Raw genomic sequence first — 20695 nt, 5'->3', positions numbered from 1 at the left:
AGTGATCTCATTTTTGTCACTGAAAATTACCTGCAACAGAGTGAGAGCGTAGACTGGATTTTACTGTCATCATCTCCCTTATATACTCGTGGGACTTTACTTAGAAAAAAGCACTGCTTTAGCAGTACTACCCTTTGCACAGGCAAAGCTCTTTCTTGGGGAAAGGGACTGGAAGCAGGCTGTTGTACAAAAACCTGAAAGTTTGTTTTTTCCCTTTTTCATTCCATAAAACTGAAAGTAAAAAAAGCTGCTGTGCAGCTGAAAATTTCACAAACTATAAGCTGCTGGTCATATGTGAAGCCAGGACCTCCTGGATCCCTTCACGTTCTCACCATTGAGTCACTGTGTGACTTTGAACAAGGCATGGCAGCTGGAACTTTAAACACCAGCCTCTGAAATTAGAAGAACAGGAGTATTTGGGTTCCTTATTCTGTGCATCCCTTTCAAAGTAATCACTCATAATCTGATAGGTTTGTTAAAGCTCAGAAGGTCAGATTACCCTCAAATTTTGAGTGAATCCTTGTAATACTGACCGTGACATCTATGTACCTTACTTTTCCCAACTGCAAAATAATCACGAGAACACAGTATTTACTTTTTTTTTTACAGCTGTGAGGTTTAGTTAAGGCCTGCCAGGCACTTGGGACTCCCCAGAGGAATGGTGCGACATCAAGCCTATGGATTATTAATGACTAGTAATTATTTTCTGTCTGCTGCCCACAGGTGGTCAGCAGTTTGAATGCAGCCCATGGGGAGGGCAGTACCAGCCTGTCACTCCGTGCTGCCCAGGTATCAGTGCTATTTGGAGCTCATACTAATTACTTCTTTTCAAGACTGAGTAATGGCCTTTAACAGGCTCACCTGCCACTTGCTTGGAGATGTGTTGTAATCACCCAAGTAGTAATTGGCAGAGCTACAGGGGGTGCTGGAAAAGCAGCACTGAGCTCCTTCAGACTATATTCATCAGAGACTGCTGCCTGTTTCTGGGGCTTTTCTCCCTTTGCTTAGCCTTTCTGGATCCAATTACCTTCATAAGCTGATGAAAAATTAAAGAGATGGGAACATCGCCTGCCACGGTAGGTGATCTCACTTTGTCACTTTCATTGAAAATGTGATGCACGTAGCATCTGTTTTACTTTTTTTGCTTTTTGCAAAGGAGACCAGTATCTCTAAGGTTCATTCCTGCTGTAGGAGGCACGACATTGAGGGGAAAAAAGCTCCCTAGTGTGGGACTACTGTCGTAATGCATGGTTCCCAGGATGTGCTGAGCACTGCAGCTGGAAATATATAATTGGTGACAAATGAATTTCCTGTCCTGCAAGAAGCCCCCATACTGGCATTACCTCTCACTTGTGCCAGGATCACGTTATTTCTGACATGGAAGAAGAACTCACAAATGGGCCTTGGGGGTAGACACTGCCTCTCTTCCCCTAGGTGGAACTAGCAGTGTATCCTCATCTTTGGGAACTGGAGGCATGCTCAGTAACAACAGACACAAGATGCTCTTCTGAAGGATGGGTACAAATCCCAGGGCTGATACTACTTAGCACAGGCTACACAACAGGATGTGAAGAAGGATTGCCCTTGTGGTTAAGGCACTGAGCTGTCACCTCAGAGACCCTGGCTGTAGGTGATGTAAGTTGTTCTTCCCTACTGTTGTACTGTACTTCTACAGTGATAAATTAGATGAACAGTAAGTTCTAGGAGGGTGAGACCATGTTCCTAACAGCACTTTGAGCACTTCATAAATGGACTCTGTTAGGTAGACAGGGGGTTTTTCTGCTACTCTTAAAGCATGTGTACCGCTTTGATATTTCTTTGATATTTATTTATGGTAAAGAAAAATGTTCATCGGGTCTAATTCTCAGGGTTGTTTTTTTATAGGGAATGTGACTTTGGGGTAAAAACTGGTGACTTAGTCCCTTGTTAACTGCAACTCTGACATGTCTGCCTTGGGGGAACAAGCTCTCATGTGTTGTTATCACAGTTTTCCAGGCAGCACTTCGTTGATGCTCCACAGTCGTATTTAATCGTACTAAGCTGTGTAGGCCTGACTTCAAGTCAGGTAACTATCTTGGGGCTTAGGAGGAAGCCCACAACTGAAGGTACATCTCTTTTGAAAAGACAAGTACTCAAATGCGCATGCAGTTGCTTATTAGGACTGCATGTACAGATCCATGATTTGCACATGCGAGTGAACAAATATGCTGCAGACAATGTGTTTATCTGTTTCTTGGCAGCACCCTGGATCAGTGCTGAACCTCACATTTCCTTGTTTCAGTTGGATTACTGGGAGCTGTACATCCCTCATTGCCTTCTGAGTTGTGTGACAGTCCAGAACCTAGCCAGCCTTCCTTAGCTCTCTGCTTTCACACTTCTGGTAACTACACAGGAATTTGTTCCCCTGTACGCAAACTGAGTAATGCTGTGACCTTCCTCTGAAAGTGTTAGAGCTTTAGAAATAAAAAACACTGTGTAAGTTAATGTATTAATACTATTCTTCATACTAAATTTATTGGCCAGAGTGATAACTAAAGATCAAAAGGTATTGCATCATTGCTCTATACAGAGGAGCTGTGGTTCTGGATGACTCTGTTCTTGTATAAACTATGGTGGTTCATGTTGTGGTACCAGAAGAAAACCCAAATGACTGTGTGTGCCATTGTACAAGTAACACAAATATACTACCCAGCCTGAAGAGTTTGAGCTATGTCTGACAAATCTTAATTTTAACGTAATCTTGGTTTGAACATAAACATCAGGTCAATAATAAATCCTACAGTTTTATATGCCAGTTTTAGCCTCAGATAGGAACAGTTCCTGGAACAACAAGACTGCAAGCACTTTGTGCTCTTTGCAGCAACACTGGTGGTTTCTGCAGTGTTTTAAGATCTTTCTGCCTTTTAGGGGTTTTTTTGTTGTTCTTTTTGGGGGGGGTTGTTGTTTGGTTTTTGTTTTGTTTTTTTTTTCTTTTAAATTGTGGCATGTGAACATATCCCTACTTTTCCCCTCTTTTTTGGGTCATTTCTGGGGAACGTAATTACCCAAGTAGACACCTCATTCTTCACTGGCTGAGAACATTAAGGAGTGGGATATACAGAAACTTTAAAGCAAAGCCTACCAAGAGCCATGTTGCTTCTCGCAATGCTAAAGGCCAGGCACTCTTGAGTGGAGCAGAGCTTTGAAAAATGAAAGGAGGTGTGCCTGGGTTTTTTCTGCTACTGGGGGACAGGCCACTGTCTCAGGTAAGTGGAGACCAGGGTATATAACAGAGTTTGCATGAGAGAGGTGGCAATGGGGTGCGCATGGAAAAGAGTAACTTCAAAATGCAGAGCTGGTACTTGATAGACTAGTCGAGCTGCATGGGAGAAATGTGGCAAGGATATATTTGCATAGAGTGTTAGGTCTCTATAGCATACATGAAATGGGAAGGAGAGATCCGTGTCAGGACTTCAGTACTTGAGTTGCTTCCCTGGTGTGTTCATTCCTAGAAATACTAAGGTGGTGGTGTCCCAAAGAACTCTTCTATCCAACTTAAGAGCTTTTTGGAGGAGGAGAGGTTTTCTGTGCTTTGTTAATATATAAGCACTGATAATGAACTGTATGAGTCTCATCCCCAGAGAAGAAAATCCTTGTAAGATAAGCACAGAGGAACCTGGGAACTGTGGGTTTCCCGTCTATGTGCTCTGGGTAGCTGCAGAGCCATTTAGGGGCCAGTTACCCAGAGATGGATTGGGGGTACTCGTATCTGTTTCCAGACTCTGAACAAAGAGGCAGCTTGTCTGTGATCTGGGCCAGGATCTTACATTTTTGTCTGAGGCAAGTTAAAATAATAACCATTTTCACCAGAAATCTCTCTGAGAATCTCCATCATTGTCCTATACCCTATGTGGATGAAGAGCATTGTGTTCTTCCTCTGTGCTTGCCATAATCCTAGCTTGCTTCCGAAGAGACAATCAAACAATTCACGCTGGAAAGCATGATGACACTTAATTATAGTTTGAGCAAGACCAGTTATGGTCCTTTGTGGCCTAATTTGCTCCTCCCAGCAAGTCGCCAGTACCTCAAGGCTGAGCCTGTTGCACCCAGCAAATGTTTGTTGCTCTTGTTGCTATGCTCCAAAGCCCTCCCTATTTGAGGTGATGGACTAATGCAGTCTCCTTTTCCCTGAAAATGCCAAAGGAAAGAGAAAAATCTTTTGCAAACCAACTACTGTTTGGTTTTTTTTCTTGAACCACATTCTAGTCTGGTCAGCATTCAAGTGTGGAAATGTGTGGTGCTGTGGTTAAAACAAGGGATGTGAGTCACGAGTCCTGAACTTGTAAATACCATTTTTTTTTCCCCCGAAGTTGCTGCATAACCTTGTGTAGATGACATGACCTGATAGTGGCTCTCCTCACTTCCTCCACTCTGGGAGCCTCATCCATAAAAACTGTCAGAAAAGGGGAAGACAGTAAGTTGTGTGTTTTGAGTGCAGGTTTAGGCTAAGATATTTTTCTCAGGTTTGGGTGGGATTTGGTCTGGCGTGACTGTACTTTGAGATAGGTACTGAGTATAAAGTATGCCTGATAGACCTTAACTTTTATTATGTCTAGTGTTATCCTTTTCTGTTCCCTTTACCACTTCAGCTCTTTTAGGGCTCAGAATCAACAATGTTACGGATCTGCACTGTGCATTACTTCAGCCACAATCTCAGCAAGGTCCAAGACATGTGATGTTTTGTGCATTCCTGCAAGATATCTTGTGACTCTGGCCATTCTTTCAGGAGGTGTCTGTAGCCGTTTGCTGCATTTTCCGGCTAAGGCAGGGCTGGAAACAACATGCAGCTCCCTGATGAATGGATTGTGATACAAATTATTTGAATAGCCCTGTCCTCAATACTGGGCTGGGCTCTTTGTGTCACTTCCCTTGTGTGCCTAAGCTGGAAAAGCGGTATTAGGCGTGTGAGAGCTGAATGGTGGGGATGTGCTCAGCACAAGGTTTATTTTGCTGAAGGGTCCTGATCCTAGCTTAAAAGGCTAATTTTCTTGGCTGAGGTATTCCTGTCAAATTCCTCAGTATTGGTTGGTTTCTCCAGGGCAAAACTGGAAGTAACCCACTTCTCTTGAGCGTATTCCTGCACTGGTCTTCAAACTAACTGAATAGATTGCTCCCAGAGGACCCATCCCTGGTTTCAAGCAGTGCCATGCACTGTTGAGACTGTGAACTGAGGAGTAGTGTCTGCAGATGTGCATGTCTTGGGAACCTATCAATACTTGATTGTATTCAACTCTCAATATTCTGATTAAAGAAGCTACAGTAGCCTGGGACACTGCAGCTATTAACCTTACTGCAAAAGAGTTCCTATATGTATCATAATTCCCTAGTAGATCTGGACACTGTTTTCCAGATTACTCTCTTTGTTTTGGCTAAAAACTGCTTCTTTAGATGGTTTGTATGTATTTTTGTATGTTAGTGGAATTAGCTAAAGTGGAAAATATACCTTTGAAAAAGTGTGAATATTTTACATTTTTTTTAAACACCTTTTCCATCCGAAACTCAAAGAAAAGATGTTTTGGATTGAATAACATACATGTTTCAAGCCCAAATGAAACTTATTTTGACATATTTCTTCTACCTGAAAAATGAAGTCTCTTGGTTGTTGTTGGCTTTTTCCTTGGCCAGCAAGTGAACCGAAAGATGACTTTTATTGCCACTGTTAGGTGCAGTGCATACCATGGGCCTGTTTGTGCGTTTGCCCTGGCAACCCCCTTCCCTTGTCCCCTGGGGGATCCCCTGGATGGGGTTATCACACACTTGGTGTAAAAAGAAGAGCTCCTGTGCTCACTCCTCCCTTTCCCACCCCATAAATCCTACTTTCTCAGCTATTTGCCTCCTGTAGCCAGGGCGCCTGAGGGCACACTGGGATTCTGAAAAATTTCTTCTCCCAGTCCCTTTACAAAGCAAAGCTGGTCTCTCTTTGCATCTGTGAGAGGGACTCGAGCATCTCAGCTCTCGCCTAGGTGTTCTGGGCAGCAATGTGGGCCATGTCTTGGCTACACCAACAGGTTTTACTCCAACAATGTCAGTAGTCCAAGGCATTGCTTAGCTGTGTCTCGTCACTGTGTGCTCTGCTAACAGCCTGTATGCAGCTATCTTCTCGTTTGTCACTTGGGTGTTAGGGCTTCTGAACTAGGGACTAACTTTCTGTGATGTGTCTCCTTGGGGCTATGCCAGTGAACTAGTGACCAAAGGCTTGTGGGCAGTTTAGTTTGGTTGCTAAAAAGTCGGAGAAAAGGCACAAGAATTGCTTATAAGGTGTGGACTGTGTGAAGGATCGGCATGTGCCTCAGCTGCTTTTAAATATCACTGCCCCTTCCTGGGGCAGGAGGTGTGTCTTGTTTAAAATTGTGTTACCTCCCACATCTTAAATCTCAGTCTAATTCCACCTCGCTCATGCTGTGCTGTAAACAAAGTTTTCTGCTACTCCTTGAATCGTCCTTGTGCATTTGCATTCGTCATTTTGTAATTTTCAATTTGACTCTGTGATGTACCTAAGGCATAGGGTCCTCACTGGTCCATAATAGGGTCCTCACTGTTACAATATGAGTGATTCACAATGCAGTGATTTCCTTCCCCTCCAGTAACTCCATCACAGAAGGAGGGAGCAGAAGTTATATGAGTTCACTTATAAAGAGGTCAAATAATACACTGGATAAAGAAAGGGCTGGATTTTCCTTTTTGAAAGCAGCACTAAAGAAAATAATAATTATATTCTCATTGTTGGACACTGCCATTTTGCTGGACCTTACTTTTAAAATCTTTCTTTCTTCAAGTCAACCCCATTTTTCTCTTATCTCTTCATAGTTTTGGATTGACATCATTTTAGGCATCAATGCTGAGCTGCCAAATAGGTCACCAAAAAATTGTTATTGACAAGAGAGGACTTCTAGGACAACTGGAAGATATGTGAAGAATCAGATTCTCATGTAAACAAATATTTTATGTTGATGATATTTAATGTTTTGATTTGAGACCTAAAAACTGAAAATGGCTTCATATAAAAATTAATTACAAGATAATAAATTGATTGTTAATGATTAATGCAATAACCACAGCATAATTAATGGTGATGAGTAAAAATTAATGGTTAAATTGTTAAATGTAATTATAAATTAATTATAAATCACATTTATTGACTTGAAAGCATTATCAGCCACCAAACTGCTGATATGGGAGTTTCTGACATTTGTAATTCTTTATTTTTAAACACGAAAACACTATCTGAATCCCAAATGTAAGAGTAGGAGTTAGTAAAAGTTACTTGAATATGCCTGAAAACCAGGCAGGCTTAGGTTTTACGTGACAAACTGTTTCAGCAGCTCACTAATTTCTAGCCTGTATGCTGCAGGGTAATCAGTGCAATTCCCAGGAAATCCGTGAAGGTTTTAATGAGCCGTGACATGTTCAGCGCACAGTCAGCATGAAGCAGTGCAGTGTGAGGAAGCTTTTGGCAAAGCCTGATACACACAGATCCTGGCTCCTGAGAAGCCAGCTGCTAATCCTGACACTTGCCCAGGGAACTCGAATAGTGGGAACTCTGTACCACCTCTGTTCAGCTTTCTCTATAAAATTACTGTATCCATAATCTACCTCATTCATAAATACATTTGTTAAACAAGTTTCCCATACTGTTGCTGTTTTAGGATACTCGGTGTAGCTGTTTCTGCTAGAACACTTTTGTTCTTTATTAGAGGATGGGGTTTGTCCTGTCCTCTAATTTTTCCAAGATTCAACTTTTGCAAAAGTCACTAATCCTAAAGGTATATATCCCATTGGTTTCTGGGTGTGTGGATCAAAACCTTCACTTAGCTGAAGTGATTCTGACTGTTTGTAGATGCTCGCTTTTGTGGTTTTGTAGGCAGCCTAAAACCCTAAATCTGTTCTTTTGAGTTTTAGAGCTCCACTTTTACAGTGAACTTTAGGAAGCGAAGCTACATGCTGACGAACCGTGTCCATATAAAACTGGCAGAGTCATCCCAGTGACATCCGTAAACAAAACTGGGGAGAAACGTGACTACTCTGAGCCCAAGGAAATTATGTTTATTTCAAATTTCAGCATCCTAAATGTAATACTGTTGACTGGCAGCTAGTTTACTTTTTTAATTTGGTGGTCCAGCGTCTTGGATTGCTATGCTCAAACTTTAAAGCAATGATTTTTATTTGAATCCATTCTAAAATGTAAAGGCAAGTATCATGTTCTTGCAAAGTCAAAGACCAAGAAATTTCAGTAAATGTTTAAGTGTATCCTCAGTCAGATACCCTCCTTTGCTAGTCAGAACTGCAGCACTGAGACTCCATAGGCAAAGCCAAGAGTGAATGAAAACTCAAGCGGAATTTGTAACAGGAAGGATATCTTTTTATTAGGTCAACTAATGCAGCTAAAAATAAGAAACGGGCATGCTTTTGTGTATGCAAACACTCTGGCATGCACAGAGATAAAACTGGATTTGATTTTTGTTAAATAAACACCAATGGACGTATTAAAATGAACAGAGGAAAGGGACAGCTACTGGCAGATGGGGTGGATTTTTTAAATTCTTTTTGCTGTAGTGCTCTCAGTATCATGGGTGAAGAGACTTGCCCATGGCACTCTTTGAATTGCCTGGATTCTTTTAGCAGTTGTTCCTTTCCATTGAAAACTTGCTGAGTAGTAGCTAAAGATTTCGGGTGAACAAGCACCAGGGAATGATATACTGAGCACTGTGATGAAAGTAGCCCAGAAACAAGATGCGGTGGCTTTCAAGAGGTTCCTCTCTTCCTTCCCCCCTCTTAAACCACACACAAAACCACATCCTAGGTGGTCGAGGAGGCATTGCCTAGAAGTACAAAGTGCCTGAATTGCACATGTGATTGTTACACTGGGATAAAAGCTGGAGTCGGGACAAGGGCGGATCCCGCTGCTTCAGTATCTGTACTTTTTGAAAAGGCAATTTGGCAAGCAGCATAACAAGAGCCTAACAAGTGGATGGCCATATGGGGAGGCAAAATAATTGTGCATTAGGAAGACTGTGCAGATGTGAGCTGAAGTAAGGGCGTAACTCCATATGGCACATTGCTGACCTTCAGTTGGTGCCTGAATGACAGTACGCGGTGCGGGTCGCACCATCTGAGGGATGCTGTACTGGGAGCGGGGCTGAAACCAGACAGAACTGGATTTACGCAGATCATCTGCTTCCTAGAAAACAATAAAGGAGCTCCCGACAGCTGTTGTGCATGAGATCATCATGGTATTAATGCACCTTGCAACTCTGACTCCTTCCCTAAAACACTTTGTGTAGACCATGTTTCAGGGAAAAAAAAAATACTATTACCACCACTAAAGTGGTGGTGGCTGGTGGCTCTTAATCCCTGTTAATCCCCTGTGCAGGGAGAGCATTGGTGAGCGTGCAGGATACCTGATTTCTGTCCATGTTCTCTATAGTTTAAAAGCCTTTATATGCCTTTGGAGAGGAAACTACTTAATCCTTTCAAACACAAAATATTAAAAAAACCCGTGTCTAGCATGTTTATTTGAGAAACATCATGGATTTTTTTTCATAAACTAACCCCAAAGGGATGTGCATGTTAGGTAGAATAGCTGTGGCACTCTGTTATTAGGAAAGTATGATGAGTGGAGGGCTTAATTCTTCAACCTAGAAATCCTTTGATGACATATGCCTGATAAGTCCAAGCTAAGATTTGTGATTTATTATCATGTGTTCCTTCCTTTCCCTTTTGTCTGTTAATCCTAACACTGGCTAAGAGTTCAGCCTCGTTTTATCAATGGCTGCTTGAAGTGCTCAGGAGGATTTGCTCCAGTATTCACCAGAAGTCTTTGATATATGAGATTGTAGGCTAACACCAATATTCTTTTGTGAGGAAGTGTCACAATACATACATCGATCATCCGAGCCCCTATCTGTCAGACTCTCCCAACCCAACCGTATTTTTCATGACACAATGCGGCGCATGGCCTTTAAATTACCCATCTGTCTGACAAATCAGCGAGTGTGGCAGAAACTGGCAGCAGTTTGACGTCGCCTATCACTTTAACTGAAGTGAAAGTAATGCAAACAGATTTATGGGATCCCCTTTGATTATAGACTATGAATATATTTGGAATTGATGTTTGAGAGAGAGACACAACAGAGAGGCAGGAAAGGCTTGTAGGCAAAAGCACTAGTGTTGGGTTTGCAGCTTTGCATTTACTATGAGGGAGATTGTCCTGGTCTTAATTTTTTATTTTTTCCTTCCCCATATGGTACATCTCATCTGAATACCTCTGGCAGGTTTTTCTTCTTTTTTTTTTTTTTTTTTTGTTTGTTTGTTTTTTGTTTTTGTTTTTGTTTTTTTGTCTTACGTGGTTATTTATCTGTTCTAAATTCCTAACTTTATCAATGTCAAGGCTGAGTTTTCTTACACGTATTTGCAGTACAGCTGTTAAATATATCTGTAACATTCATTGCATGGCAGTAAATATTGCTGAATTTCCAAGTGTGCTCTGAATACAATAGAGCGCAGCAGAAGACAAATAGCTGACAAGGATGGCTGCTCACTGCAATGTTATAGAATCGTAGGATCATAGAATAGTTGGGGCTGTAAGGGACCTTTAAAGGTCATCTAGTCCAACTCCCCCTGCAATGAGCAGGGACATGTGCAACTAGATCAGGTGGCTCAGAGCCCCGTCCAGCCTGACCTTGAATGTTTCTAGGGATGGGGCATCTGCCACCTCTCCAGGCAACCTCTTCCAGTGTTTCACTACCTTTATCGTAAAAAATTTTTTCCTTGTATCTAGTCTAAATCTTCCCTCTTTTGGTTAAAGCTATTACCCCTCATTCTATTGCAACAGGCCCTGCTAAAAAATTTGTCACCACCTTTCTTATGAGGCCCTTTTAAGTACTGAAAGGCCGCAACAAGGTCTCCCTAGAGCCTTCTCTTCTTTAGGCTGAACAACGTGAATTCTCTCAGCCTGTCCTTGCAGGATAGTGCTCCATCCTTCTGACCGTTTTTGTGGCCCACCTCTGGACCTGCTCCAACAGGTCCATATCTTTCCTGTGCTGAGGACTCCAGAGCTAGACGCAGTATGCCAGGTGGTGTACCAACTCATGTTGGTGAGGACTTGAGTTCTGTGGAGTAGAGCAAAGCATCGACCTGGGTTTCTTTGATTCAGTGGTTTATCTTTATTGCAGAAGTAACTAAGACCTTGGCTTTTACCCTTTGCCTCTGTGCAAAGGCTCTAGCCCCAGTATAGCATTGCCTTGAACCTGGTTCGTAACCAAAGTCTGCTGTAACAAGCTTGGATTTTTAGAAAGGGGATTTTGTCCTTCTTGAGGCTGTTGTTCAAGTGCAGTGGTGAATTGTGATGGTAAAAGCTGGGACTGAGAACTACTAAGTATGTCTTACATACAGGCAACAACATGCCCATTCAAACAGCCCTTGGATGCAGCTGAACTTGTGAAGCCATGAGCCATCCAATCTAAGTGGTAGGGTGGTACCCTTTGTTGAATCATTTTCTGAGCTCTTTGGAGCTTACATGATCTTCTCTTGATATGCTTCTTGTCTTTCTTCAGAGAAGCCATAGGCTGAAGTGATTGTCTTCTTTTCTTTTTAAAGAAATAGTTTTCATGAACGAAGGTGCAGGCATTGGAAGTCACTTAACAAAACAGATAGTTGTGGTTCAGCTGGGATGGTATTTGCCTGGATTCCACAGTAAACTGTCACTTGTGGAGTTGCTACAGAAACTCACCCCATTCCCTAAACACCTTCAGTTTCCTCATGCCAGGCCAGCACTGAGCTAGCAGCAATCTGTCATTGGTGTGGGTTCTTATATTTTCCTGTTACCAGAGCCATTGGTAGCTGTGGGGATTGTGATTCACAGCTGCTTAGCTCTGAGAGACGCTTTTCTAAATCTGGAGTCCTTCTCAAATTTTGCTTGGGGGATGTTGGCATAATCGTGAGTTGAATTTGGTTTGTTGATTCCAGCATGCAACCTAAACCTCTGGCTGTCATCAGCATCATGGCTCTGTGGGTCTTTAAAAGCAGTGGAGGGTAGATGCCTTCTGGGACAGATATTTTCCAAACAAACCAAATGGGTTTTTTATTTTTTCTCCCAGCTAGTGTTTGCCTTGAAAAGAGAGAAATAGGTAACATTCCCCTCCATCCTGAAGTGTAGAGGCCATTTTCATTAAGATGATTGCTACATAGAACAAAACAGGCCTGCTGCGCGAAAGACAAGGTGGTGGCAAATGGAGTTCATCACTGATGGGATGAGTACTTTCCAGCCCACAGTTACTTATTTGGAAACCACATCCCAGCTCCTGTAAATGGGGTGTTGGCGGTGTCACTCCTGCGTTTTCAGGCGGTCTTTGTTGCCAGCCTTTGTACATGATGATGAGAGGCCTTTTTGACTTCCAGGGGCAGGCTTCTGCTTGTGGCAGCTGGGTTCTTGCATAAGCATCTCCCACATCCCTAGGTGAGGAGGTGGAGACAGTGATGCCAAGTGTTGCATCTGCTCACACAAGGTTGTGTCTGCAGGTTTTCATGAGGCCTCCGCAGAAATAGTGGGTCAGTTTGTAACAAAACTTTTAGGGGTCGTGGGGAGGAACAAGTGCAGCAGACAGCAGAAACCTTGGTGTCTGACTGAGGTTGTCATACCAGTTTTGAAGTGCCCAGAAGCCTCTGGCTGCTCCCCACAGAAAAGCCTAGGTGGTCTTTGGGGTCTGTCTGTGTCTCTTACTGTCCAGAACTTGGTTAGTGTGAACCTATGCAAAGCTTTGTTTTGGCTAAAGAAAACCCTGATGTATTTGCATTTAGCCACTAATTGACTAGGACATCCCCAGTGCTTGGTGTTTTTTCAAACCCAAGCTACTCCTGTTTTAAAATCTCCATCCCTAGTTCTCCCATCAGGTCCATCCTGCCTGCCTGCATCCCACATCCATTCTGAAAATTCATTCATTGGAGAGTCCTTTGTGCAAGTCCCACACCTTGTTGGTGTTTGTGGGGAAGTCACATCTACATTTGGAGCACAGAAGACAGATGTACTATCCCAGTATAGTGTCGAAAGTATGGACACCAGCTAGGCTAGCATCACAATGAAAAGGAAAGCCACAGATAGTATCTTTGCTAAGGTTGTTCCTCTGGTATAATCCTGTCTCTGACACCAGTTTTTTCAATCACAGCTTTGTCAGTCAGGGATCCCACCAAGGCAGGGATCACTTTGGTGGAGCTGTGGCTTCAGGCATGTTCTGCATAGCTCTTAGTAGCAGAGCAGAGGGCATGTGTGAGCAAAATCACACTGGGTTACCTTTTGGTTTAAACCAGTCCCAGGCTATTCTCTGTATGCAGGAGCTCTGAAACCCAAGGAAAGCATTGGTTTCCAGTGCTGACCTTCAGGACACCATGGTCTGAATGTTATGTCTAGGACCTGGTGAATCATACTGGATGAAGATCTCTAAATGCAGCCTGGCCCCTCTGCTTGTACTCCTTTTGGTTAGCTGCTGCTGAGTCAAAACACCTGCTTTTTATGAATAATGAATTTTTTTTTTCCTCTAGGGAAGATGCATAAACTTCACTCGAGTGAAATCGGATGGAACCTCTGCCCCTTACAGCCCACCGCCAAAGCTGCCACGGCGTGATGATGTGCCACTTAACAATGCTCCAAGGAATCCTTCTCCTCCCGTGTCTCTGCAGCCCCCTTCCAGGCAGCCTCCTCCTGGACCCCCCCCATCCCGAGCACCTCCTGGACCTCCTCCTTCACGCCCACCCCCACAGCCCATGGCTTAGAGTGCAGCAAAACCCTCATCGACAAAACATGTCCCTTTGCTGAACACGGCATATTTATTGAGTATTGGTTTACAGTTAAAGATATCAGAATTTGTTGCTGGTCAGCAAAAAAAGAAAAAAAAAAAAAGAAAAATTGCCATGTGTCAATTTTAGTGTATGAATATATTTATACCACACGTGCTGAGTAAACATTCAGTGGATAGATTCAGAGCTATGGGGTATACAAACAAACCAAAATGATCATCTAGATACAGTAGCAGCTTTTGTATGTATACATTTGAAGATCTATTTACATATGACATTTGTCTGACTTGGTATGTCAGATCATTCATTAATAACTTTAGCTGGTACATGTGCATCAGTTGATTTTGATAGCTGCCACCTGCAAGTTGGTTAAACATAGTTTGTTGAGGAATTTGCTTTTTTTTCCCTGCAACAATACTGCATCCAGATGTTAATATGGAACAATAATTGCAAAGATAACTTTCTGCCTTTGGTTCTGCAGGTCGAATTTCCATGAAAGTTTATAGGACAACTAAAACAATAATGAGGTAAAATGAGACTATGTGCCAATAATCTAGCAACAGTAACCTAGCATAGAAGAGAGGTATCTTTTCTCCCGAGAAAATCAGTTTTGAGCCTGCCATCTCTGCCTATGTTTAGACTTGGTTGCATAGGGTAGCCACTGAAGGACAGATATTGGTTCTAGAAATCCAAATCTTGTTCCAGACCTGGGTTCAGATTTGTCCAAAGTTCAGAGGAATTTTGAGAAAAACATTTTGGCTAGGTGTTTAGTTTTCATTTGCAGAAAACATGGTCCAAAATGGAGCAAATATATGTGCAATTTGAGCATGAATGCTGTAGTAGGTGAACAGCATGTGTTATTTATATCAGCAGCATTGAGGGACTGATTTCGTTGCTATTTAATTAGATAAATTTCCTTTTGATCTTACTGCCAAGCAGAACTAGATCCTCCTGTGATTCAAACGTGAATTCCTCTATGAGGAGCTCTTTCTTTAGACAGCCCAGATCCCACTAGTATGTAACCTTACAGTCTACCTGTGGTTGAGAGGCATGGCGTGATGTGTCGGTTTGAGCTTTTATCTCTATTTTAGATAATGTTTGGCTAGAGCATTTCCCAAACATAGTGACTGCTCACCCATGACCTCAATTCTGTGCGTCATCAGAAAGTGATATGAGCACCCACACAGAGGTGGGAATTTTTGACGCGGGATTGTGGGACAGCCCATGAATAGTGTTCATTAAGCAACACCTGAGTGGGTTGTGCCCAGATCATTCCCTAGTGACTCAAAATAACACCTGAGCTTGCTTTTTCTCCACCACTACCTATCATATTGTATTTGAGAGGGTGGCTGCAAATCCCTGTGCTGGTTCGCTTTGGCACTAGCTGTGTTATTAGGATAGTTGTAGAAATAATGTTTATGTTGTATTATGACACAGCATATACCTATCCCTCCATCTGTGTGTAGGTGTGGGTGTGTAGCACATCACAGTAGTTACTGGCACATAAGTCTAAGATAAAACATTAACTGTATTGTGTAGTTACTCCAGATTTAAGGCCTCTTCATGCAGTTGTTAGAGGCATATAAAGTTGCACTGGTACAAACAGAAATCAGGCTTACTATTTCCAGTGGAAATCCCACTTGCAGAACACCATACCAAGCTCTCATTAGTCTATGCTGATCACTGTGACATGCCGTGTGTATGCAGCTGAGGCTGTCAAAGATAAACTCAGAAGAACCACAGAGCCTCTTTCTCCTCTTGCACTGCTCTCCTCTCTTGAGTTATGCTCTTACCTCATGTCTATTGGTGCAGGTAGTGGAATCACACTCATGGGTGCCAGCTGGCCTTGGAGCTGTTGCTAATTTAGGCCTGAGCCAGCAAAGCACTTCTGCATGCATTAAAATGTCCTGCAGGTCAAGAGGAACATCCTTATGCCCAAGTACTTTGGTGACCTGTGACTTCGTTGTTATCAGAAAGGAGAATTGGGATGCACTCAACCCTATCCTCATTCTTTTTAGTCACTTGAATAGGGTCTGTATAATTTGGTCCATAAGAATGGATTTCTGTTTGGAGGAGAAAGAAGTGTGTGTGTACGTGTGTGTGTGTGTCTGCGTTTGCATGTGGGAACTGTGTAGGTTTTTGTTTGGTTTCTCTTCCTTTCCAAAATTGCTCAGAGAGTAGCCCTTCTGTGAATGGAAAGGCCTTTTGCAGCCAGTGCAACACACAATCACTTAATTATCTCTGTTTCTTTCAGTTGAAAGGTGAAACTAAAACATGTCAGTTTTTCCGCTGCAGTTCTGGTGAAGCTTTTTGACACCAGTGAAAGGAACGGGATGACTCCAGTGAGGGGGTAGGGACCTGGATGTGAGGAAAGATGCTTTACAAGCAGAGATTCTTGGCTGACGTTATTTTGGTTGTGTGGAAGCCTATGTGAAACAAACTTGCTGTCTCTAAGACCAGTTGTAATGCGTATGTACAGTTGAACCTAACAGCCTCTCATGTTGGCTGTCTAAAAATAATTAGCTAACAAATGCTAACTAGGAACTGAAATGGCAGAGGGTAATAAAACCGATTCCCCTGTCAGGACAAAACATGGCGTTTGAGGTTTAGCTGTTTGTGGGAGCGGGGCAGACAACTGCTCTGTAGATGCCAAGTCTCTTATCAGCAGGCAGTGATGAGACTGAAACAACAGTGGAGCTCACAAATGAGGTAATAGTAAAAGGGAAAACTTGCTTACGGAGTTAGTATCTGCTAATAAAGTTGAATTGAAGGGTCAGGAGTAAACTTTAGCTAATGAAAAAGCCTGGGAACCAGATTTTGTATTGTCTTGCACCTGTACAGATCTTGAGGGGGTCAGTAGAGTTGTTGCAAATTTGCATTGATGTTGATGTTGGTAGAATTTGACTCGCTTCCAGTGAGAATGGAGGTGTTGGTTTAGGGAGGGCTTCTCACAATCACACATCCAACATGCCTGTTGTTTGCAGTTGAGGAGACTATTCTTCTTTGCTGTAATAGCCAGTCTTGCAGAGAGTACCGGTACTAACATTTTTTGCATAACTTGGAAGTGCAGTGAGGATAGGAGCGGTTTGGGCTTCCAGGTAATCAGTTCCGTATATGATAAAGCAGGAAGCACCATGAATTTGAAAAACAGACTCAGCATAAATAGTGTTCCCAGTATTTTCACTATATAAAATTAAGCATTTGGTGTGTAACTGAAGTTCTGACTGCAGCCTCTCTAATGGGAGTACTGCAGGTTTAGTTTGCCAGTGAAGTGGGAAAAAGAAAAAGCGAACCTGTACTGAATTGCCTTTGCAAAGTGGGGGACAGTGAATATACTGCGCTGTCTACAGAAAGGCCTTTTGGTTGTGTAGAAACATATCTGTTTGCAGCGATCTCAGGCACTATAACAATGCAGTAGGAGAAACTGGTTGTTATCTTACCGTCTGTTGAGCCTGATCCTTACCTAGTGTAAATCAACATAGGCCAACTGAAGTCAAGGCAGTAATACTGGTGTCTGTCAGCTGAGAGCTGGCTCAGAATAAATGAAGGGACAAAATCCTCTAACTGGCTTGGTACGTCAAGATGTTAGTTTCGGTATGCTTGTATGTCAGTTGTGACTGCAGTGGTTACACTGCTAAGAAATGTTCTCATGTGGGATGATTCCCCTGTATTTCTCAGCACATAGCATCATTTGAAACTTGCCAAAATGCTTCCCCAAACCCAAGAGAAAAATGTGGATTCGGGGGAACTTTGGCTCACACTTAGCACAGATGTGAAAGGACACAAGGCGCAAAGCAGTGGGGAGGGAAACCCCATGTGTTTAAAGCTGATACAGAACCACATTGATCAAAGCATATTTATGGCCATCTTTCGACCTCAGTGCATGTATTGCCATCTGTGGGAGTAGCCTGCAGAGCAGACGGTCCTAAATGTAAAAAGGAAAAAGAAGAAAGGAAAAGAATCAGCTCCTCTTCTGAATGAGTGAGCATAACAATGAATGACATTATTTCATGAACTGTACCAGTTCAAATGCATGTGCACCTGGTGCTCCTAATGCTTTCTACTCCTGTTGGTCTTTAGATAACATGATCAGTAATATGCTTTCTCTCTTTAATTGTTTGCTGGTTTTATTGTTGTTGTTTTGTTTTTTAAAAAAACACATTTCACTGAAAAAGCAGCCCTACTTCTGTAAATATAGAGTTTAATTTGGAGGAGACGGCACACTTCTGGATGTTACTGCTGGACAGTTATTTATTAAAAAGGGCTTAAGGCGAATAAATACAGGTGGCTCAGGATACATGCATGCAAGTGGGATAATGCAGTATAGCATTTTCAGTTCTCTAGTTTTGGGGGAAGGGGGATTTTTTGGTCATCCTAGTTTGTTTAGAAGCTTGTTACTGATCTGATACTTTTGAATAATGCAATAGAGATTCCTAACATGTAACAGTGCTTGAACAGATGTGTAGATTATGATAGATTTTTCATTTGGGGGGGAGGGGGTAGTGAAGAAGAAATGGGTTTGTTTTTAAGGCAAAAAAATGTACTGTACTAGAGTTTTTTTAGAAAAAGATGTGTGTTTTCAGAAACAGTGGGGATGCGGGCTGATAGACAGCCGGGTCATGGAGATGAGGGATAGAGGAAGCAGTTGGATTTTTGAGGGACAAAGACATTTTACATGGGAGTGTGGGTTTGTTACTGGTACACGTGGTACAAATTTTTGTAACTGACATGCTGCTTCCATGTTATAATCATATAACCTTTATGCATTTTATGCGCCTGCTCCATTTTTCTGAGAAAACCTTGCAAATGTAATGCCTGCATGCAAATGTGGGAGATGTAGCCAAAGTTTTATACTCCAACATAATGTAGTCTTAATGGATTCAAAATCAACAATAAAAGTGCTTACTGGTTAAACACTACAAAGAATTTAATTGCAGGGTCATTTTAAGAGGGGATAAGCTCGTCTGTATCTGGTTTCCAATCAGCTCAGCCATCTAATGGTCAGGAGGAGAACATGGGCTTGGGCTGTCAGAATTCCCATCCCTGAGTTGCTACTGATTCATTACTTGCCTAGAGACAAGGATATGTTCTGCGCCTCGCTTTCCTGTTTCTAGTCTGAGAATTTTGATCTTTGCCTAATTCAAAGGTAGGGCATCATTTGTTGGAAACCCTTTTAGATCTCGGGTAGCAGGGTAGAAATGCTGAGTAAATTCCACTGGAGTCAGTGCTGAAACACTGATTGACACATGGGGCAGGATCTGAACTTATTGCTGCTATCTTGAAAAGTCATCTAACTGCATAGAAACAACAAAGTAAAAGCCATACAAGATAAGATGCTAGAGCTCAAGACTTCAGCGAAGAGAAATTCTCTGGCAAACCCTACATTGATGAAAGCACGGGAGTCACCAGGCTCTAACCAAGGTCTGTACTCAAACACAGCTACTGAATTTTAGGAGTCTTGCCTGAAGGGTGAAGGATCATAAGATCCCTTCTCCTTCACTGTGTCTGAAGCTAGTTTTTTCTTCCCTCCCTGCTGCTAATGCTTCCTCTGTACCTCTTCAAGTCCCATTGAGGATTTGGGACGGGGGGGAAGCTGGTGGAAACATAAGACAGGCAAGAAGGTCAAGAGGGGTAGGCCGCAAAAATCTCCAACCCCAGCAGGCTGCAATTATGGGTAATCAAGGCTGCTGCAAAGCTGCTGAGCTGTGCTGTGCTCTCAGTCTGCCCAGCATGGCAGCCACAGCCCTGTGCGCAATGGGAAAGGAAGCTGGTCCTTGCTCACATGCAGCCCCCTGCCCCTCATCTGCAAAAGTGATGGGCACTGATTTTTGGGGATCTAGTAGGCACATGAAGTCATTGTGGCAAAGCAGGTGGGAGCTGCGTGGTGGCTGAGCCAGGCACCCACCTCCCTCTGTCAGCTCCAACTGGCTCTGCTGCTAATGGGAGCCAAAATCCTTTGCCTGGAGCTGTGCTCCTCCCTGGTGGAGTCAGGGGCTTTGACAAAGAGCCTGGCTTGCCCTCGCTGTGCTCCCCAAGCTGGCAAGACAATACTCACCCGGAATGGTTTTGTGGCCTTCGCTCTTTTTTGTTCCTCCATCTGCTTCTTACACGAAAGGCAAGCTCGGGCTCTCGAAAGAGATCAGATAAACAAAAGCGGTCCTGGAACCAAGGCTCTGGACATTTTTGTTCTGCATTAACAAAAACCTGACACTGGCTGCAGCTGTGGCTGGTTAGGTTTATGCCTGCCTGAGGCAACAAAATTCAGATTTGACCTGAACTTCCCCAGAGACTGGGAATGTGCAGATCCAGGGCTTTGGTTACGGACTTGTCTATAAATAGCCTCTAGTGCTGATTTAGCATCTTTCATCAAACATGCTTCACGGTCTCAGGAGTGGCATTTACATGTGAACGTACACCAGCATACCCTATTTGGCTGCATGGAAGTCCGCAGCACGACTTTTACTGGCTTCAGCAGTCTGAGCCAGGAACTGAAAAAAAATGCCCTTTCCCCCTATCCTCCCATTCCTTAAGAAACCACAGGCAGAGCATGTTGCCCGTGCTGGAAGTTGTCTGATCTTTACTCTGTGATCGTGCTTTGCCGTTTGGGTTAGGACTCATCTCAAGCTTCATTGGTTTCTGCAGCAAAGTACCCCCCTCCCTGTACCTTGAGCACCCCCCTTTTCAAGAGAGGGCACACTGGAAGTTTCCTAGCCAGGTATTACTCTGATTTCTGATTGCAGCTCAGGAGAACTGTGAGACAATGAGATAAGATGAAAGAGCTCCCTGAAAGAATGGGAACATCCTGCTGAAAGGTTTTGCCTGAGACATAGATTGAGAAATGTTTCCTTTTAAGCTTTCAGAGATGCAT

At 42.9% G+C, this 20695-nt stretch overlaps 1 protein-coding gene across 1 annotated transcript in view; it reads left to right on the top strand.

The window, feature by feature from the left end:
- Window positions 1-18753, top strand: part of ANTXRL (ANTXR like) — a 63166-nt gene extending 44413 nt beyond the window's left edge. Inside the window, exon 18 of the mRNA XM_054206651.1 lies at window positions 13573-18753. Coding sequence (XP_054062626.1) covers window positions 13573-13803 — 231 coding nt within the window. The 3' untranslated portion in view covers window positions 13804-18753. The remainder of the gene's footprint in view (window positions 1-13572) is intronic.
- Window positions 18754-20695: the final 1942 nt, after the last annotated feature.

The sequence above is a fragment of the Rissa tridactyla genome, chromosome 6 (assembly GCF_028500815.1).
Source record: "Rissa tridactyla isolate bRisTri1 chromosome 6, bRisTri1.patW.cur.20221130, whole genome shotgun sequence".
NCBI lineage: Eukaryota > Metazoa > Chordata > Aves > Charadriiformes > Laridae > Rissa > Rissa tridactyla.
This window is presented reverse-complemented; position numbering and strand designations above follow the sequence as displayed.